The sequence below is a fragment of the Coenobita brevimanus genome, chromosome 41 (genome assembly GCF_032717465.1).
Source record: "Coenobita brevimanus isolate Jiangsu-jjx chromosome 41, ASM3271746v2, whole genome shotgun sequence".
In the NCBI taxonomy this organism is placed as follows: Eukaryota; Metazoa; Arthropoda; class Malacostraca; order Decapoda; family Coenobitidae; genus Coenobita; species Coenobita brevimanus.
This window is the reverse complement of record NC_136994.1, coordinates 17,470,258-17,493,276: the sequence shown is the minus strand read 5'-3', so window position 1 is coordinate 17,493,276 and position 23,019 is coordinate 17,470,258. Positions and strand designations below refer to the sequence as shown.

General features: G+C 39.6%; 2 protein-coding genes across 4 annotated transcripts in view; one reads left to right on the top strand and one right to left on the bottom strand.

The window, feature by feature from the left end:
* The window catches only part of LOC145397493 (prolyl endopeptidase), a 34,547-nt gene extending 27,222 nt beyond the window's left edge, over positions 1–7,325 (bottom strand). For 2 of the 3 annotated variants that reach the window (XM_080270552.1, XM_080270551.1), the window contains exons 1-5: positions 7,173–7,325; positions 4,731–4,874; positions 3,689–3,912; positions 2,208–2,385; positions 974–1,066 (exon numbers count right to left, since the gene is read on the bottom strand). In XM_080270552.1, coding sequence (XP_080126678.1) covers positions 974–1,066; positions 2,208–2,385; positions 3,689–3,912; positions 4,731–4,874; positions 7,173–7,262 — 729 coding nt within the window. In that variant the 5' untranslated portion in view covers positions 7,263–7,325. The remainder of the gene's footprint in view (positions 1–973; positions 1,067–2,207; positions 2,386–3,688; positions 3,913–4,730; positions 4,875–7,172) is intronic. The other variant, XM_080270553.1, reaches the window with a different exon arrangement.
* A 2,752-nt stretch (positions 7,326–10,077) lies between these two features.
* The window catches only part of LOC145397492 (rab GTPase-activating protein 1-like), a 35,018-nt gene continuing 22,076 nt past the window's right edge, over positions 10,078–23,019 (top strand). The window contains exons 1-6 of the mRNA XM_080270550.1: positions 10,078–10,281; positions 10,753–10,978; positions 11,332–11,530; positions 11,895–12,078; positions 12,848–12,994; positions 13,928–14,143. Coding sequence (XP_080126676.1) covers positions 10,078–10,281; positions 10,753–10,978; positions 11,332–11,530; positions 11,895–12,078; positions 12,848–12,994; positions 13,928–14,143 — 1,176 coding nt within the window. The remainder of the gene's footprint in view (positions 10,282–10,752; positions 10,979–11,331; positions 11,531–11,894; positions 12,079–12,847; positions 12,995–13,927; positions 14,144–23,019) is intronic.

Here is a 23,019-nt window from a genome sequence, read left to right as displayed (position 1 = left end):
AGACCTGTAAACCACAGCCAAGCAATTACCATGGTCAAGCAGATCCATCAACCACAGACAAGCAATCACCACTGCTGGGTATGGCCCTGCAGTGACATGAAAACATGAAAAAACAGGCTACACAAGAAAAATGCTGTGGGCACACGAATCATAATGGCAAAATGGAATAAAATCATGGTAAAATAGAGTAAAATCAAGGTATAGTACAATAAGCAAGAATAAAATCAATGTCAACACTCACAATTCAACCATCCCACATCAATCTTACCCAGGATCTCCCACTTCTAAAGTCAACACTACTCTTCCTTTTCTCTGGTGAAGGGGCCATCATCACACACCCTAGGAAGAGGCATGCAAGGAATAGCAAGGCCTCATGCAGGTAGGAAACAACCACAAAAGCTACCACGTGCATCACCATGACAACTGTTCAAGAGAAACTGTTTACTACACAATCACCACACAGGAACTGAGACCCAGTGATGGAGTCTCTTGCAGAAGCTGGGTAAACTAACCAGCCAGACACGGTGGCACCACCTGGCTATTCCCACCCATCCGGGCAGAAATTTTTCACGCGACAATAATTTCCACCCGGATGCAAGCATTCTGTCCAGATATTATGAAAAAATATATGAATAATGGTTTCGAACAGCCAGATCACACCGCATTGTCTGGGTAATACATTGTCTGGGTACTGGCCATTCGGATAATCGAGTGATTACTGTATAAATTTTCTCCATACATACACATTCATATACACTTTTTCTCTACACATGTACAGTATATATTTTTCTTAACACATGGGCACTAATATATAGTTTTTCTCTACACATAAAAACTCATATATACAGTACTTTTTCACTACACAAACATGGTCATATATACTTTTCTCTACATACACACACTCACATATATACAGTATATATATATATATTTCACTCTCTCTCTCTCACTAAACACCCCCCACAAAACCTACCCCATAGAAGATGCCTTTATGGTCATGCGTCCAAGCAAGACTCGAAAACTTGACCTTCTGCAGAATTTCAGGATAGTCCTCTCCTGTTGCCACCTGGAAAAGAGAGGGAGAAGGGTCAGTGTGGGATGGATATTACTATATGGAGATTGAGAAATATACCGAAGTGTAACCAGGGCAGCAAAATGGATTACGAGCTTAGCATTTTACTCATCTACCACCATTAAAGAGGAAGTTAAGAAGGATCTAAAAAGGGAAAACACACAGTAAGAGAAGCTTCCCACTACTAAAATGGAATAGTCAAGGCAGATCTAAAAAAGGGAAAACACAAAATACAAGAAACTAGTACCAGTGGCTAATAAAATGAACTTTACATCCATTTAATTATACTGTTATCGTTATCATAATCTTCTAACCACTAATAAGATGGGTAGAATCAAGAAGGGCAACTCTGACGAAAAACGTTCATTCACACAGTAGCCCCTCCCATTAGATCAGTGTTCCCCAATCCATGGTTGCGACCCACATGAGAGTCACAAGGATGCTCCTGTGGGTTGTGGGATGGTTTGAAAAAAAATAAATAAATAAATAAAAATATGAAAATAAAAAATGTGCAAATATATTTACATCACAATTTTGGAATATAAAGCATTATTGAGATTTTGAATTTTACTTTAAGCTGTCCACTGCATCTAATGCAATAAATATTACTGGATAAAACTAAATGAAGAAACACTGAACTTATGTTTCCGCCCTGACAGTTGCCAGGTCAAGAAAATTTTGTGTTTAGGGTCGTGGCCAAAAAGTTTGGGAAACACCGCATTAGATGATGTCACTATGATAATCTTACTATCTCCTGACAAGTAAAGACTCATGCATAATATCAGGTTAATGGAGCCAATATCTAATGCTACCAGTCAGAAAAGTCCCACATGAGTTACACAAAACTGCCTGCTGGTAACAAGAATATAATTAACCTTTTCAATCCAATGATATTTTTAATATTACTCTTGCTATAGAATGGTGAGTTTATTCACCTCAAGACAGACTTTTCAAACTAGGGAGGTTAGGTGCTGCCTTCATTAACTCATTCACTATCAGAGGGATCTTGTAAGCTGAATAAAATAATCTGGTAGTAGTGCCATGAAAAAACATATAATGTATATAAAAATCACATCCTCTAGTGAAAAGGTTGAAACTTTGCAATTTTCAGCTCCATCCCATGAGTAAAACCAACCTTCTTAAAATGAACAGTGATCCAGTCTGATCCACTGGTCGAAAGGCCATATGCGAATATCTCCCCGTCCTCACTGAATGCTGAGCCTGAGATGGCCACAGTGCCATCCTCGGAGAGTGTATTGGGGTCCAGAAACACTCTCGCCTCACCCTCCAATGAGTCCTGCACATACAACACACTGCCGGAAAAATAACACATATATCGTTAAAGTCAATACTTCTTTCACACTCCCATGTAATTGATGAAGCAAACAAGATCTTGAAAAACTATCTAATTATCTATTTATAGCCCGATACCCTAATCCTGCAAAGGGTGGCCACAGACAAAATGCCTCCAATTTGCTCTGTCACCCACCATTTGACTGCCCTTCCCCCAACTCACCCCCCCCTCCCTCATATACCTCTCAACTCCATCTCTCCACCTCATCCTCGGTCTCCCTCTCCCACTCCCTCCCTTCACTTCACTAACTCAAAGTATGCTCTGTTCTTTTCAACTACCGGTAGGTGTAAAATTATCATTTATATTTTGAATGCTGAGCTGTATCAAGAGATTAAGGTAATTCTTTGCCATACTGGCATGGCATTTCCACCTCTGTTATAACAAACTCATGATCTCAGGATAAGTAATTTTGATACATATGCAACACAGATAGTTAACTATTGAACTGTGACAGCAAGATGTGACAGAAAAAAGACAAAATACAGTATACCTATTTGTGGGTAGGTAAGAAAGGGGCCAGATTATACAAAGCAGTATTTACTGACGATCTCTCAGACTGGTCGCGTTGTTTACCAACCATCACTCCAGCTGGAAGCATCAGTGTATTCCATGTCCAAGCAATGGCAAACCTAACCTAATCCAACCTAACCTCACTTACGTTTGACAGCCAGCATTCAAATTAAAAAATATGGCAAAAAAATATGGTTTGGTTACATGGTTACCACCCAGCACTGTAAATGGTTTCTTGGCTTAAAGGAAACCATTTGGCTTGTCACTCAATGTAAACAAGCCAAATGGTTTCCTTCAAGCCAAGAAACCATTTACAATGTTTGGTGGTAACCATACGTGCTCCCTACGTGTCAACAAGTGGGTTGGTGTCGGGTTAGTGCCCCTTCTCGTAAAACAAATAACTCAAAGTCAAACGGCCACCCCTTGCGGGATTATGGCATCTAGCAATAGATAGATAGATAGATTTCAAATACAATTTTCTGAACAGTATCTTTAGCCACCACATATACACACAGATGCACACTAGTTTACTGAAGTGTTTTGACACTTTTTTCAGGTACGGTAATTTTTGTGCCTTTCTTTTTTCATGTGTTGTACTGTCTTTTGAAATGGAGCCTTTACTTAAGCTGGGCACCCCCTGCCATTACAAAGTTATAGTGAATAAATGTTAAACAAATATAACACCCCAGTACTGTACCACTGATGATAACATGTAAGCAAGCACACTCCCACATTTCCCACATGCACTCTACCTCTGATTCTGTAGGCCTGTGTTCATAAAGAAGAAGTATCTGCTGCCACGGCGGAACGGACAGGAGTACTTAGGGTAATCCCAGAGCTGTGTCAGCTTTGTGCGAATACTCTCCCGTGCAGAACAATTTTCCAGGTATGGGGTGGTCAGGGCATTTTGGGCCTCAACAAATTTCTTAGTTTCCTCCGAGTCGGGGTCTTCTAGCCACCTATAGGGGTCAGGTACCTGGAAGATATTGAAGATATGTGTCTTGACTGCAGAATGTCATGAATTGTTCAAACAACAGAATCATATAGCATACCCAGTTACCCATGTAATGAAACTGTATTTATGTTTATATTTAAACACTAATGACTACAGTGGTATACGTAAGTCATTTCACTTGATGACTCCTTTCTATGCATCACAATCCTGAACCATTTCCACCTCAGTTCCTTATCCCTGAGGTCTTCACAGAGAACCTCATTCTATGTCTTCTTTGATCTGCCTATGGGCATTCTTCCACTACATTCATATCTGTGATCATCCTCAACCAGTTCCCATCCTCTTTTTCTCAACATGTCCAAACCACCTTAATCTACCAATACTGGTTTGCATTCCTTCTCCGGTGTTTACATTAACTTTCTCTCACAATACCGGTACTCTGTTTTCAGTTCAGTCAATCTGTGATGCCCTACTCATCCACGTCAATCATTCTCATTTCTGTCCATTCCAAATTACTTCAACCTGTACTCTCTCTCCTACTGGCCAAGCCTAACTGTCATACAGCATAACAACTCTTATACCAGTACATGTTTTGTACAGAATACCCTTAAAACTACTGAGGAGCTCCTTCATTGTCAGCAGATGAAACAGTTCCCTAAATTTCATCCATCCACCTCCCATCTAGCAATGAACTTCACTCTGCATGACTCCCAAGTAACAAAACTCCACAGTCACTCAAACAGCAATCAAGACTCCCAGATTCTTGAAGAAATATACTGTAATAATAATAAATATATAAATAAATAAATGAATATATGAATGAGTATTGTTCTACCAACCTTAACCCCATGTAGCTCCTCCATTGTGTCATCACGACGGACCTCTGGGTACTCCGTGGCTGGCATCACTTTGGTGGTATTGATTCTCTTGGGGACACACTCACGTGCTGCGCACGACACTGACCTCAGACAGTAGTGCCTGACCTGGAGAGGGAGGGAGGTATTAAAGAGTGATCTGTTTGTGACATGTTGCTACAAACTGCTGTATATTATCCCTTTTATTACACTTGGCTGATACATTGCTGAGAGCTGATCACACTGCTATACTTAAAACTATTAACTACTTAACTATAGGCTTATTTAGCTGACAAGTTATAAACAGCTGACCATATCGCTATACCATCACTGTGACTCAAATACCCGTAGGTAAAAACATCATGGTAAAAGGCAGGAACTCTCTACAAACTATACCGTACATCATCAAGCCTATATGCAGACAAAGTGCTACTGTAGCAACATGGAACTTTAATCCCTTCAGTTCTGATATGGTATGCCTTTATCTTAATACGGTTAATGCCACAGTTTTTTTTTCTAATTTAGTATAACATCCACAGGCTGTAAGAGTCAAGTGATACTGCACTTCCGTACTTCTAGATCCTGGCTGAGGTGTTAGCATGCTTTCTGACATGAGTTTACCAGTACTGGACAACAGCAGCAGCATTTACAAGTAGGATTACACACATACTCATGTTGGTTACGCGAGTGTCTATTGCTGATGGGATGTGAAACTACCAGTATTTTACTGACTGCCTGGTTCATAAATGATTATAGTAGAGCATCTGGTGTAAAAATGATCACTGCATCAGATGGTACCGTATGTGAGTACAGTATTACCCTATTCCACCAGCTGACAACTCTACAGTAGACACCTGTGTAGATGTGCATCCCATCTTATGGAATCTACACTGAACAAGAGTAATTCAACACAAGTACCGTACAGTATTTACTGTGGATGCACACATATTATTGCAAATTTAACTAGCCACAGCCATACTACTATATCACATGTGCAAAAAACTAGCTAGGCTAACCTAGCTCACTGACTACTGCAATAACTGTGAACATCTTGGCAAGAACATACTGTAAAGAGGTTATTTCTGCATTCTGACAAAACTACAGTGCATACTATATACTGTGGGGAAAATAACATGAAGATACCTGTGTGAAATATAAAGCATTGACTCTGTGACCGTCAACATGTAAGTACGTGACACCTGACATACGATATTACCGTGGTTAAATTACCGAACTGTGCTGTCCATTTGGCATTACACCATGACATCCACATTTTAAAAAATGGGGGGAGGGGTTAAAAAAATACTGTACAGTACTGCAATTCTGTGACTGCAAGCACCTTGACAAGAAAATCCAACATATATTTACTGTGGATAATCATGTGTGTTAACGAGCTGTCATCCATTACAAAACGATACCTGCATCAAAACATCCCCACTAAGCTCAGTTGAATTTTTCTCTGAACCAAGGCAACAAGCTAGTCCTGGGGTGATCATCTCACTCTTCCACACACTCTCCTCACTGCAAATTTCATGCTCTTCTCAGTCGAATGCCCACTTCACAAATAAGATAGCTCATGCTTCTTTGATACTGGCAAGCCTTACTGTATTCAGAACAAAATTTCATAAAATTTCTGATTCTCAAGAAAGAATTCTCAACTGTTGGCAAAAATGTCTGTTTTTATTCTGATGATTTCTTATCTCACTTAACCCTTTCCCTCCGTCAATGACATCAATATTATACTCTGGCTGATGTCATACAAATCTGCTCACAACTGCAAAACCTCCTGAGGTCTGAGACTGCATCCAAACCAAATGTTTAATGGCACAAGCAGGAATTCTGCATTACCATATCCAAAAGTTCTCACCCTAAACCACCCACGTCCAGTCAGGCCACTTGTACAGAGATGCAAAACTCCCACCTACATCTGCCTGCACCCAGTGGGGCCAATATTATATGTTACAGTGACGCCTAACTCCCACCTGAACCAGCAAGCATTTGTTGAGGATGCTGCCTAAGGGTAAATCCTGTTTGTCAATTTTGGCCCAGGACTGACACTCAAACTCATGTAACTATGATTTACTTTGTAGGAAGTACAAGAAGGGAGGAGTATATATGCTTCACATTGCTCCTGGCCTACCTGCAAAAGCAAATCTCAATTACAATGGCACAAGATGCGAGAGGATTTATGTTGCCTTAGCAACCTCACAAATAACATTATCTCCTATCGTAATTGGGTAGTATCTCGCGGGAAGGATCTGAAACGGGGAGAACAGAATCTTTCCACAACTCTTGCTCTTCCTTCAAAGAGAACTGTACCGGTAAGTTACATAGGAAAGCCACCTTAATCTGTAAGCATTGGCCCAGTTTCTCTTGTCATCCTGCCTCACCAAAATCAACTCAATTTTATTTACTATCATAACTCACCACAGACCTCGCTTTGCCTTTTGATGTGTTCGGAATAGCTGGATGGATCAATTTCGCTAAACTACGTGAAATTAGTCCAGAAAGTATCATGAAAATCGGGAAAAACACTAAATTTTGTCAAACCACCCACACGGCCACCTCGCTGATACAAACAATTTGTTGCTTCTCATTGCCTAATCTCTATCTGGGTACGACTCCTATTTTTTATATTTATTATTTTTTGCGTGCCTAAACCAGCAATAGCCTCCTTCTAAATTACAAGTATTACTTTGGACGGTGGATATTAGTGTCGAATAATGATGTGGAGCACATAACTGGACCTCAAGGAAAGTACATGCTGTCTGAAGGAATATTCCTATTAAGATGTGAAGCCCATGCTATAACACTCTTATTATTTTGCTTGTGGGGTGAAATCAGGATTCCGAGGGGCTTGAATGGTGAGTGAATGAGAGTTTGGCCTATTTTATGGGGCAGTCTAATCAGAGAATTTCTTCTTGATGTGAAGGCAGGATTTTTTTTTTTTTTTTTGTCTAAAACTTACAAAAACTCTTCTTTTTTTAATGAATGCGTGGTTAACTTGTTGACTACATAGTTTTCTTTATTTAGCCTTATTCTTATTGGCGGCCTAACCATAAACAATTGTGTAAGTTGCTTGTAATGTGAATCTGTATGATGTTAATAAAGTATTTCAATCGCAAAAGAGAAACATCTTACAAAAATAAATATTTCAATCATTCAATCAATCATCTCTATCAAATGATTTTTCTTGGGTCGACGGTAAATTCCTCATCCTTCATTGTGATCGAAGCTGCCCTTCATGTGGACCATGACAAGAAGGTATTGAAAACCAAGGTGGAGGTTGATATTCCCACCAATAAATCAATCATTCAAAGCCTAGTTTCTTATAGGTGAATGGTCAATTCCTCATTTCCTCATCAGTCAGTCTGATCGAAGTTGCCTGTCATGTGGATCAGCATGACCACAAGGTATTGAAAAGCAAAACAGCCGTAGATAGAGCTTTATCCAATCTCATAGAGCATGACTTATGATGCTCACTTTTCAGATGTTTTGGTTTTGGAGATCTGGGCCTCTATACTATTGTTGACAAATGTCAGATGACTGCTTCCAATGTTCTTACGTTATTTAGGTGAGGCACTGCTTTTGTACAATGTGATTAAGAGTGAAATCGTAAGACTGTGAGGCGGCAGATTCTTGTGATGTAGTGTAAAAGTCTGAAAGGGATTTGAAGTAGTTAAATAGTCGAGTTATTCAGCAGACATCAACATGAACGCCTCCTGGGTGGGATGTTTTGGGTGTTAAATCCCACCTTGCCTTGTAAATACACCATGAGAGTTCATTAATCTGAGCTTAGTTAAAAGGGTGTGATGTTTTGGTGTTAAAATCCCATTTTATTTACTGTATGAAATTTGTATGTTTCGGTATTTTTGGTGATAAATGTCATTTAATTAGCAGACAAGGGAAGCCCTTTCACTAGAGTACAGTACTTAATTGGAAAATTATTAGATTTAGATGCACGGCGTTATTTATGGATGTTACACAAACAAGAACAACAATGTAAACAAAATATAACAAGAAGATTTTCTGCAAAGATTTTCTGCATATTTGGAATCATGCCACACAGTTTAAAGTTTCAGTTTGGTTAGATTAATAGAGTAGATTAACCAGATAAGACCTGATAGATTAGTGGGTAGACTAGGTTAGCTATGTTAGGTTATGTCAGATAGTAATCAGAATAACCTTGAATGTGTGAAACTGCAAATTTGCTTTCAAGAATTCTTCTTGAAAGTCACATATTGAACTGTGGCATTTTTCTGGGTCAGTGTCCATAACAAAAGGCAAACTATTTTAGAAGCATAATATGTTGGTCCTCTTCAAGATATGATAAAGAAGCAGCATGAAATACTTTTGAAAACACATTCAAAACTCCAGATTTTAGCATTAGACAAATTTTCTACGTGTTACTAGCAGAAAAATTGGATGGGTACCATAAATTTCCCAATAATACCTAACCACAGGGATGCAGGTCTTCATATTTCCTTTTCACGTGGGTCTGTCATGGGTAGATTAGGATAGGATAGGTTAAAAGTTTTGGTCTGATTGGAATTTATGCTGTATTGTTAAAACTCTCAAGCATGCATATAGGTTACCTTGTTATCAGATAGTACAGTATTTTCAAATATCAGGGGTATTTTCCTTTTTTTTAAATAAGTCAAATGCACCATTTACAGATGATGCATTGCTGCTTGCTAAGAATGGTAATTGGGACCTTTGCAGAATTGTTTTTTGGCAACAATGTCTCAAAGTGAATTTAGATACTGTAGCTGGAAAGTGATGATTATTGAGAGAGGAGAAGACTGAGAGTGATATGCTGGTTAATAAAAAAAAATGGCATATAGTCAGTCCTCACATATCTAATGATGTGGTGCTGGACACTGATATTACTGAGCTGCTTCACTGCCTAGTTATGCAAATATCCCTCCCTCCCTTTCCCCCAAAAGGAGATTGGTGAGCTGTAGAAGGAAGGCAACTTTGGCCTGTAGTCCACTGGGTACATATTCAGATGGGCCAGGGTCTGCAAGTACTGTATATATCCTGCTGTTGGTTCTGCCACTAATACTATTTTGTGATAGTGTGTAGGTAGAATGGTTCTGTAATTGAAAGAACTGTAAATGAGACATGCTCCTGGTTCTTGATTGAGGATTTAAAAAAAAAGAAGAAGCAAGAAATATATAAATGGTAGCCTATAATGATAGGGAGGGAGCTGAGGGATGTTTCTGTGACCAGTCAGTGGAGTTGTTCTGCTCTATTGGTGCCACCACATGAAAGCATCCCTCACCAACAGTGTGGATTCCAAAAGTCTAATGTGTTGGGTCACCAGGGAAGTATGGAAGAGTGCTCCAGCCTGAGGTCGAGCGATTCAGCCGGTACCAGCGAGGAGTATGAGATCGTGGAGAGCCTGTCAGAGCCTCACCACCACCCCTTACAGCAGACACAGTATCATCCCCTGCAGCCCCAGCCTCAAGAGGAACCACGACTGAAGATAGCCAATAACGGCAATATGGAAGACCTGCAGCTGGAACTGAAGGAAGTGAGTCAAGTCTCATATAGTAACAGTAACCTCTTCAGCCCTCTGACATGTTTTATTGGTTTATATTGGTACTTCCAGACCATTTTATTTGGCGTAGGAGAGACTTTTCAGACTTGATTTGTTATGTTAGCCGCCTTTAACCCTGCCCCTGCCAGATGTCTCTTCTAAATTTGGTAAAATCATTGGGTGATTGGTCAGCAACATTGAAACATAAAATTATGTCTTTGGATTGATGGGAATATGTTGTCACTATATTTCACCTTTTTTTTTTTTTTTTTTTTTTCTGATAAGGCCATAGTAAATGAAATGAAGAACAGTCGCCTACAAACTCTCAATTGCTCCCTGTGAAGTTTTTTTGAAAATTTCTCCTAATCTGTTTAACCACCTGTAAGAGAAAATTGTGATATTGTGGAATACATGCCTCAAGGTGATGATGATGATGATGATGATGGTGATGAATAAATTCCCAAGGTGATGCGTGAAAAAGGCTCAGAAAACTCATCGCCTGGTGGGACCGATGCCAGTAGCAACAGCAGTAGGAAGGGGGAGGAGGAGGGTGAAGAGGAAGTCTGCCCTGAGTCTCCCCATCCTGTCCCCCAACCCACCACCTGCCCTGGACAAGAGAATGCCAGCACTGAGGAGAGGAACATGGGTGAACACAACCCGAGCTTCTCACAGTCTGCCAGTGATGACGATAGTGAGTTCAGTACTGTTTAGTTTTTCAGTTCAAGTAACAATATTCTTTCTCTGAAGGACTCCTCATACAGTATTCAGGTTGACCATGGTACAGATGATGTTTTTTGTAGACTGGCAGCTAAAGCAAGTACCAAAACCAGCTAAATACTTTCCAGCTGTTTCTGGAAACTGTTGGGAAAAGTGAAATCTGAGATCAGTTATAACATTTATAACAATGTGAGGTTCTTAGTTTGGACTTTGTACATATGCCTGAATGGTTCCTATGAACACGAGCATAGAAAAAGGTGCCTGAAAAGTAGAACTGACTGTAATAAAGAAGTTGGCAGAATAATAATGCCTCTTCCCATCCATCAGTGGAACGAGTGCATGGAGAGGATGGAAGCGGAGACTACACCATATTCAACCGAGTGACATACCTGGGGGCAGCCTCCATCAATGCACCCCGTTCTGAGTCTGAGATACAGAGGAACATGGCCATACTCAACTCACAAGCACAGGAACAGGCACTTGAGGTGTCTGTCTCGGTGCCTTCAAACTCTGAGGGATATGTCATGTAAGTAGCTAAGCTTTTGTGGCATTTTAACCCCTTCTTCGTTTCAGCACTAAGAGAGAATGCAACTAAACTCATAAGTGCTTGTATCTGTCTCCTTGCCTTCAAATTCTGAGGGGGTTTGAAGATACAGACAGGGTTACAATGGTTGCATCACTAACAGGTACCGTATATCTTAGACCAAACTATATGCAGAAAACAATCGGTGTACCTTATATTTTCTCTAGATATCCTTCACTTTTTTTCCTTTGGAGGCAAATCTGTTATGTATGCATGTATGTATATAATAAATGATTGCAATGAGTATATTTAGAAGAAAGAAGCACAATTAATCTTGCTGACCGCACTGTCTCATCTCAACCCACAGAATATACGATGCCAGCACTAGCACGAAAATGGCGTCCTTCAAGATCCACCGCATCTTGTTTTGTGCCCGAGGAAAGGTGGACACGAATGAGGCGCGGTGCTTTGCCTTCACCTCCTCCCATGGCGACACTGAGGAGACTGCCATTTTCCAGTGCCACGTCTTCCGCTGCCAGATCCCCGAAGCAGTTAGTGTTCATAGTGTTGCCATGTTTAGAATGTGAGCGCATGACTGATGTTAACTGCGAAGATTGTTGGGTTGCAGGTGGTGGTGGTGGTGGTGGTGATTGAAGTACAGTAGGATTGTGAATTAAGGGTCAGCAAGGGCCAGATTGTAAGTGAGGGGATTTCTTAACACTTCTTCTGCAGTTATTTATTTTGCACATTACACCTTAGCATTCTCTAATATGTTTTCTACCTTATCTTGATACTGACATAGTTTCCATCAATATCATACAACAGGATATTGAGGTACAGTCCCCTCCAGTTCCGCACTTACAGACAGGCTTCAAATTTCGAGCAGTCATGTAAAGTCGTGCTGTTGTCTTTCTCTACCACTAAAGCTCGTGAAATAAGCTGCCAAAGGGCATAATCTGGACCAGGTTGGATTAAAAAGACAATACATGATGACTGAAATAGGAATGTGGAATGCTCAGATGCATGTGGCTTGTATTCTTGTCAGTTAAGGATGCTCCCTAACACCTCTTCCTTAGCAATTTATTATTGATATAGCAGGTTAAAATCCTTTTGTACATTATGCATAGTATGGTGATATTGGAAAGATTTTCATAACACAGAACAGGACAGCTAGGTGTAAGAAGCAACATAAATCGTTTAGGAAAAGGTGTTAGGGAGCTTCCTAATGAGGAAATGGCCCTACCTGTATATATCTAGTCCACCAGTTCCAATAGACAGATGTTCCAGTCCTAAACTAACAACTTAAACTCTTCTCCCCAGGTTGCACGCATTCTGATCACGTTTGCAGCTGCATTCCGTCGCGTGCCTAAGAACAAGCAACGGGATGAGGGAGGACACAATCGACAACATGCTGACCTTGCACATCTCTTTGACATATCCCTGGAGATCAAGGAGGAGGATAGTAAGGTAGGATGAGGAATGTTGTGTTTGATCAGGGCTATTTGTTTTCTGGTGTAGTGATGATGATGACGATGATAACAGTGATAATGATGATTACTTTAGACCCTACCTTGGATGATGATGATGATGATAATGATGACAACGAAGACAGTGTGATGATGACGACTTTAGGCCCTACCTTGTATGATGATGATGATGATGATGAACCCTGCTATGAATGATGATGATTATGACATTTCTAGATCATACCTCATCCATCTAATGTGACACTTAAGATGTGGATGATGGTGTTGATACAATATTTCTAGTTCCTGCCTCACACCGTCTAAGGTGGCAGTTAAGATTTGGATGATGGTGTAGATAATGAGGCCAGGAAACTGATAGGGGATTGAATTGATTGGATGAATTATGAACAGAGGAGCAATTGGTTAGGGTTTGACACACCCCTATTGCCTTGATAGTTGATGGATTGGCTCTGTATGTCAGGTAATGTAGTAATATTAGTAGCACTGCTTAGTAGTAGTAGTAGTTGCAACTCCAGGCTCATCCAAATGTGAACCCAGTGGACTGCAGGCTGAAATTGTCCTCTCCTGCAAACCACTATCCTCCTTTAGAATTTTATATTATCAGACATCTCCACTGCCCAGTTACATCAGTGCCACTACATGAAGGCATCCCTCCAGCATTATGCAGGTAATGTGAAGCACAGGTATAATGAAGAAAGTATATGTGCTGATACTTAGGCTTGTAAAGAGAAACCACAATCCTGGGGACTTGAATGGTGGGTGGATAAATGTTTGGTCCATTTTTCTAGGCATGGTATTGGTATTTCTCCCTGTATGTGATCTTTCATTCTTTGCTTTCTCAACACTGCCTGTTCCCATTCATGAGAGGGAAATAGAGGTGATGATGATGATGTGTATGTGTGTGGATCCCCAGGGTAACTTCAACACGGTGCCGAGAGACAAGGAATTCTTCAAGCTGCGCAGTAACATCGAGAAGCAGCTGGTCCTCACAGTCACCCCTGCTCCCCCACCCCCTAGTGCCCCACAGATGAACACATGCCCAGACGAACTCACTGTGGAGAGGTGCTTTGGCCTGCTGGTGGCGCCTGGGAGAAGGGTCAAGCATGCTGATATGAACCTGCTTGAGATGGTGAGTGATCAAGGCTATTCCCTGTCCTGGTTTCAATTTATTATGCCCACGTGGAAGTTGCATTGACCCTTTTCAGCTATGGTGCTGTCATTTGGGCCTGGGAGAGACACCTTGGGGCCCTGGCAGTTAGAAATGTTATGTGCCTCTTAACCTTCAGTCTAACTGGTATCTCCCCACGTAAAAAGCAAATATGGTAATCCTTTCAATATTCTGTTCCTTATGCCTAAAAAGATTATTAAATTCATTATACCTAGACTGTGCAAGATATAGAATTTTTACCACAAATTAATAGCTTTCTAGATTGCTCTTTGGGACCCATCACTGATCCCAGGCCCTGATGTTTTGGTACCATTAACATCGCCTCTCCTGGATCCTTGCTGTTGTATTTTCCCATCAAACACAAATTCCTTATGTGGATGTAATATATTTCTTTCTGTTCTATCCCCTCTCATGTTTTGATTTCTGGCACTTATTTGTTTTACTGTTTGTAGCCTGACACTTTCTTTTTCAGTTTTCTGTTTCTGGCAATTAGTTATTTATTGATTTAGTTTCTGTGGTTTCAACCTTTATCTTTCACGTAGCTATTGCTTTACTTTCTGTAACTTTACCGTTTCTTTTTCACTTTTCCATATCTGCTTGGTACCTAGTATTTGTTTTCCCATTCATAGCTCCACCCTGTCTGTTTTCCCTTTTCCCTTTTTTGGCACTCGTTTGTTTCAAATTTGTATCGGTCCGCCTCATTTCAAGGTGTAATATTGCTTCAACACAGGAAAACCATGTACAGTGCTGGATGGTAACCATTTAACCAGATAACAGGGTAATGTGGAGCCTAGTATGATGCCCTTGTTAACTGGGTGGAGAGACGGAAATGTGGCGTCCATCCAGGAACCAAACTTCCACTCTGTTCCCATGCCTCACCATGGCAAGACACTGTCTGCTGCATCATCAGTTTATTGGATGGGTTGGCCCTGGAGGGGTGGTTGCTTGCCTGTGGTTGATGGGTCTGCATGGCCAGAAAGACAGGGGTTACTCAGTAACAACAACAATAACCTGACCTCAGATTCTCAAAAGGTGGTGAGTAATCAGACCTTTTCCCTTCCACTGCTTGGCTTTTAGCACTAGATATTTTTCACTTTCTCTAGTTCATCACTTTCTCTTTTCCAGTCTAGTACTAGGTGTCTTCTCTTTCACGTTCTCTGTCTAGAGCATTCGCTGTTGTTTACTTTCCATAGCTTCACCCTTTTCTTTCACCTTTTAGATTTTGGCACTTGATTGGTTTCCCATTTTTCCCATTCTGGTGCTTAATTTTTACATCGCCATTGTGTTTCAGCATGTATGTTTGCTTCATGGAGAATTATGTTAACATTTATTTCTATTGTCTTGTTGCTTTTACTTAATCCTTGCATTGTTTTAACTCCTTCACTGTAACAATATAATTTTCATTTTATAGTTACCATCTCCAGAATATTATTTTCCATGGGAGAAACTTTTCAAACTGGAGTGGTTAGGGAGATATACCACCCATTAACCTCATCGCCATGAAAGGGTCTCCTGGGTTGATGGAAGTACCCGACATTATATAGAACAAAATGAAAAAAATATCGTGATGGAAGGGGCTGAATAATGTAAATAGTAGCTCTAGGGTTTTTTCTTTCATGTTATAGTGATTAATTATTCAAAATATCACAACTTTCCCATACATTAGGTACTTTAAGTTGGAGAAAATAATAAATCAGTTTTATGGTTAGCAGTAGAACTTTAATAAGCAATTATTTGTATTGAACTACAAATGTAATATGCTCGTTCTCCTGCGACTCATTCTGACCTTGATAAACTCATCATATATTAGTTAGTTTGTTTTTTGTGCCAGGAAGAAGGAATCAAAGGCCAGAAGCCCGTAAGATTGTTTCCTCTGAGAAAGAATATGGGGGTAGGATTGGACTGAATGATGTATGGATGGATATGCAATGAGAACATTCTGTAAATTCAGCTGATAGAATAAAGAACAAAGTAATACAAGCATCATCTTAATAGGGACATTAGAGTACAGTTGTCCTCTCACCATAAAAGTAAATAAATAAATAAATTGCTCACGCAGGGCCACTCAGGGATGAGTGAGGCTGGTCACTTTCATCTTAAATGTCAGGATCAAGTTGCCTATCCCCGGGCTTCTATGCTGCTCATGGGACAATGTAGGATTGGATGATGAATGAATGAATGATTGAAAATAAGTAAATGAAGTGACGTGATGAGATATTGTCATAAAATCATCAGGTAGAACCAAGAGTAGAGTAAAGCGCAAGTCTTTGTAGTAAGGTGTTTGGTGTACCCTCTTTACTGCTAGATTTCCTCTTTGTCCTCTTACTATACACAGTGTTTAACCCCTCCACTCCAATTATGTGTTTTTCATTTAATCAAGATACTTCTAGAGAGTTTTATTCATTTAATTCACCCTGGGAGGCATCTCAGACTGGAGGAGTTACATATATTCTTCATTAGCCCTTTCTGTATGAGAGGTCTTCCAAAGGTGATTGAAATAAAGACATCACAGCAAAATTACGGAGATGAGCACCATGGCCGAGAACCCTATGATTTCTGTCCCTTTGCCTCCACCACTAATTCTTACTACATGCATTGCTTTACTAATTCTTACTACATGCATTGCTTTTACTTGTGCTTGTTGCTGTCTTGTAGTTGCTTCAGCTCCCATTTAATATTAGTGTGCTCTTGTTTCATATTTTCCTGGCTTCATCTTCAATCATTAGTTAAGAGTCATATCAGTCAAACTTGTGCATATTAGAGCTATCAGTCATTTTACTTTTTGGCTCTGCCTTTATTCCTTTTTCTTGTAGTGTTTGTTTTTGTTCACTCAGTATTTCTCATTTTCTTATTTACATAAAAGAGCTCTAATCATGTCAGTCTTCACCATTATTCTGATTTAGTTATACACTATTACAGTGGTGTTGACAGAATTGAGAACAAGAATATTAAAAGCTACAGTTAGGAAAACCATATTTATCTTCTGAGGTAACCTTGTGTCATAAATCTTCATGTATGTGAATCACACCCACCACATTGAATATACATGTGAGCCATAGTTTTTGCTCTTAGTCAGGGTTTTGCACCAAATAAAAAGCATGTTGTTGGTGATTTGAAGGTTTTCTAGACTGTACATGTGTCAGTGTCATTGTACACTGTTCCTCGTCTGGTCTGGCAAGCTTCAGGCCACATATATTGACACTGGACTATGGATCTTTGTGCATTATGGAACCCTGGCTGTGACTTGCATCCTACTAAAGGTGAGCAGAAATTATGGCTTACAGATGTGCAGTACAGTATACCTTCTCTGCAATGGGTTAATTTGGGGGAGAGGCTGATGATATACAGATATCTGATACTGTATCAGGTGATTGATTGAGGGGAGGGGGTTTAAGGAATCAAGGTTCAGTATGCAGTACTGTATTGTACACTGAATTCTGTTTGGTGAATACCTAAGGTGACCAGATTTATTAGAGCTAAAAGCAGGACACGCACACGCGTGTGTGTGTGTGTGTGTGTCATTATAGATAGATATAGATAGATAGGTAGATAGAGAAATGGACAGATAGACAGATATAGATAGATATATAGATAGTTAGATATATAGACAGATAGATACTAACTAATGTGACAGCGACCGCTGCTGCGCTACACCTTAAACTGAGACTGCTAATCAAACACTGACGTCTCCTACGAACTCCGAACATACCGTACAGTACAGGAATGGGTCAAACAAAGTTACCAACTTGTGAGCATTACAGATTTTATATTAATAATTCGGTATTTCATTTGGTTAGGATTATGCATAATTTTTCTAATTCATCCTAATTTCATAAAAGAAGGTCATGTTATATCTAATGCAGTAGTAAGTTTCTAAAAGCGGGACAATTAAGATAATTTGCTCATAAAGCGGGACATTCTAGTCACAATTAAAAAAGCGGGACAGACGTCCAAAAAGCGGGACTGTCCCGCCTAAAAGCGGGAATCTGGTCACCTTATGGATACCCCAACAGAAGGACAAGTGTTCACACTACTGTATTTTAATACTTTATGAGTTTATACTGTACCTTGATACTGTATTAGTTAACATTAAAAATTTTCATTCACTAATATACTACAAGACAAGAAGAAAATAGTAAAAGTGAGCTTATTAATCTTTGTCAGCCACTGCTCATGTGATCATTCAGTCAGCCACTGCATCACCTTGCTAAATCAACCCTTTGTTCTGTATATGATGAAGGTTGTGTGGCAGGGTCAGGGATGGTCTGTATATCTGAACTTTGTTATTACAGGATTTGATAAAGTGTGGTATAAAAGGGTTTGATATAGTTAGAGTTTACTGTACTGAAAAGCTGCAACACAGTGATGGTGAGTTGATGACTGAGTTGATGACAGTGTGTGACAGGATTGATACTGATCAGTGTTTGTGTGTTACCATCTGTGTAATGTTTTTGTTTGTCATGCATAGCTATTTATGTATGCACTTTGCTTTTTTTGTATATTGTGTTGTTATGTTGTTTTGTTTTGTTTGTTTGTTTGTTTTTACTCCATATGGGAGCTGATTAAATTAACCCTTAAACTTGTGCTTTTGCACTAAGGATTTGAATTAACAACTGCTGGTGCTCCCATGGCCAATCTTAGTATGGGAATTCCTCAAGAAGAAGTGTGATTTTTTTTACATACAGTAATTAAGCCCAAAATACTTTTAATAAGTTTATATTAACTTTCAGTATTCCAGTAGCTTGTATTATACCCAAATCTTAACACAAATGGAATTATTAAAACCTGCATCAAATGAAGTTAGAAAAAAAAAAAAAAATAGCTTGTACCAATATAGCCACACAAAAGTTAGGAATCAAAAAGTGGTTAAAATTTCAAACCCAAAATTATGCCAGCCAAAGTTTAAGGGTTAACAAGACAAAAATAGAGTGTAGCTATGACGGCTGTGTTATTAAAACGTAGAGCATGAAGATATGGACAAGCCCCTGATATTTTATGATAAATTCTAAAGCCTATGATTATGTTACTGTATTACATATCTGACTTTTGTGTATAATTTTTGGCCACGAAGGATTTGATTCAGCAGTAATAGAAAAAGGATTATCCAAGGCTATGTCTATTCATTTCAAGTCCCAAAGTCTCCCTTGAGCTGTATAAAACCATCCTGAAATTACAAAAACAAAAAAAATGCATGAACTGACGTAAAGCGTTAACAATAGTCAGTAACGTGGGACTCAGATAGACTGATCACATATAACAGTTACAAGTGTTCCATAAATGACAGTAAAAAATTCAGGGCTTGCCTGTACTTTAGCTCACTTCGTTATGATAATACGACCCTGAATGTGTAAAGCCAATATTTAAGTGCACGGCCTTCAGTGTGAGACACAGTTATCCAGTTTTAAGCACCAGAGTCCATAAATTCTCCTACCTCAGTTGAGAAGTAGTGCCCCTTGCAGAGCTGTGGGTCCATAGTCTTTATAAGTAAGCTGCAGAAATTTGCTTGCCCGTATACTGAATGTGAGATATTGAATTTGGATTACTGTATTTAGGAAGTACAGTAATGCGTATGTACAGGAATAGAGATAGGTTACAATTTAGGAGGTACAGTGGGCTCGCACAGTGCGCGAGAGATTGGGCGGTGCACGAGCTTGCGCACTGGGAATTCGCGTACTAGGAATACATAATCTTATGGGAATAATTACATATGGGCGGTACCCCCTCATACCTGGACATTTTTTGGCCCGTAGAGACATAATAAAGGTCATATGTTTCAGACATTGTACTAAAGCTATAGCTACAAAAACAAAAATATGGGTAGTCACCTTAACAACAGTAGACAACAGGCCTGATGACCTTAAATAACAGGGGTTCCGAGGTGCAGCAACACTTACAGCGCCGCACTCCCCACCGCACCTCCCACCGCACCAACACTTCCCTCCGCAGACTCCTCGTGATCACCTTCCCCAGGAGCATCAAAGTCACTCACTTCGGCCATAAACCCTTCAAAGTCCAATGCTGACACTTCTGACATTGCATCCTCTTCATCCTCAACAGGAACAGGAGCAGACGATGTCGATGGTTCCGTTATTTCACCAACTTGAGCCCGCTGTGTGTTGCTTGTTATGAGCGTCTGTCTTCTCCTGTTTATTTCTTCCCTGTGCCTGTCTGTGTAGAAACGGAAGAGTTTGTTGATACCAACCAGAAGTTCCTCCGTTCTTAGGTTGCTCACATCCTGTTCCTTCACCTCTTCCTTGAGCTTATCCATGGCAGCAAGGATCTTGCTAATGTTTGACATACACAGCTCAGTCCTGCCTTCCATCACGCTAGGCTGCTCAACTTGACTCTGTCTGGCGCATCAACATGACGACACGTGACGCGCTGTGTGAGGGGTGGTCGCGCACTAGTAGAAAATGGCATTCTTGAGCCACTCCTTGCCTCTGCCTCGCGTTCTGTGCGGTAAACTCGCGCATTAAAGGGTTTTTGGTTATGATTTTTGGTCACTCGTGCACAAGGCGAATCGCGCACTTTGGTGATGCGCACTGTGCGAGCCCACTGTACAGCAATGTGTATGTACAGAGTGGCCCATGAAATGTGTGCTAGACTTCAGGAGATTATTCTTGGGCTGGTTTTGATTATTACTGTACTGTAAATGATATATTAACATGGGCCCAATTCTCATTCATTATGAAGGTACAGGTACAGACAGTGCTGGGCAGGTGTGCAATGACTTGCGCACTGCGCAATTGCTCACCGTTGCTCTCCGGTGAATATCATTTGCATATTGCACACCGCACAAGACCTTGCGCAATATTGCGCTTTTGCACATGAAAAGGCAGGTGCGCAAGTGCAAATTTCTTAAACTGCTTCTATACATATGATGTATTTTAATGTTTTTTGAATTATTATTATTAATGAATAATAATAATAATAAATTAAAAGTACGTTATATATTAAGAGTAGCATATGCAGTTCCTTACAAAAATCATTAAACCATATTACTGTATTTAAACCAAATATCCACTGCCTAATAATTTATTAGGCTATGGATATTTGATTTTAATAATGTTTTAATGATTTTTGTAAGGAATTGCATATGCTGTTATATATCTATAGCAAATTATTAAATAAAACATCTTGAGAAAATGCAGATAAAAGTAATACTGGCATCATCACAAATGGTTTACGCCAGCACTTTGCGACATTGCGCAAGCTAAATATTAGATTGCGCAAATAAAAATCCATCCATCCATCCATCATCCAATCCTACATTGCCCCATGAGAAGTGTAGGAGCCCGGGGCTAGGCAGTTGGTCCTGACATTTAAGATGAGAGTGACCAGTCTCACTCATCCCTTTGGATATAAACCTTCACCAGCTCAGTCCGATTGGAGTGCAATAATTACCCACTAAACCACCAGGTGCCATAATAGAAAATAATAATAATAAATAGAAGTACAGTAAGTATGCTGATTTATTTAAATATCAATATTTTGCAGTAATTCCTGTAAATATATGCAAATGATTTGCGCTTTGCGACATTGCGCAAGCTAAATATTAGTCAGATTGCACACTTGCACTTGTGCAAGGTAGTGAACTGTGGATTGCACATTGCACTTGCACAAGGTTCGTTTTTGTTTGCACTGCCCACCACTGGGTTCAGACAACCTTATGGGCAAACTATTGATGGAGACTATTTTCACTCAAGGTCATCATTGGCTGTAGGTTCGTAATGGTAGATAGTTAGACCCATTTTGATTTGTTAATCAAAAATAATCCAGGGATAAATAAAATAATCCAAGAATAATCCTGAAGTTTGGCACACATTTCATGAGATACCCTGTAGACTGAAGTTTGCTTGTGCAGAACTTAAGGTGGAGAGAATAAGTTGCATAGAAACAATTGCATATTCCTGTAGACTGAAGCATGCATGAATTTTACCTGATTTGAGAAATGGTGATGAATAGACTACTTGGAAACCAATAATTTGCACAGGCTGAAGTTTGCTTGAATTAGGCAGAGTCTGAGAGAGCTATGAAAAGAAATTAGTTTTTGCTGGCTGAAGTAGGCTAATAACACACAGATTTTAGGAAATTTTGTTATATACTGTACTATCATCAATAGGTGATATAATAATTACTCGATAGGGACACAGTTACAGTATTAGTTTTCCACAGATAACTTTGCAGTGTAAAAGTCCATTTGGCAGGAAAATCTATCACTGCATGTGCTTTTGAATGGCATGTGAATATTCTGAGAGAAGTTGGCATGAAAACTTTAATTTAGAAACCTTGATCATTCATGAAAGAGTATATGGTAGACCATGGTAGTGTATTAGAGATATCTAACTAATTTCTTTGTGGGGTATTCACCATCCTGAATCTTCTCCATGTCTTACAGTGAGCAAGAGAGTGGAACATAGTGTCCAAAAAAGTTTTCATAATGATGTCTTCTTGTGGTTTAGTGTGTTTGATAGTTTGATATTTTTAGATGACGAAATAGAGACAGGTATCATGATTTACTCAGTTGATAGTGGAACAACAGGAAATAATATATGTACATAGTGTTTTTGGTTCAGTTGATGGTAAAATAATAGGAAATAATACATGGACATAGTTTTTAGGTTTATTTGTTAGTGGAACAACAGGAAATAATATATAGACATAGTGCATAGTATTTTAGTACCCCATGACTTGTGTTTCAGATCACAGAGCACATTTGTGTTTATTTTAGTTGGTTGTAGTTTAGCATTATATGTGGGGATACTCCTGTACAAGAGTCAACCCCATGTAGCGAAGATGTCGTATATTACCACTGTGTGCGAGGGTCAGCTGTATGT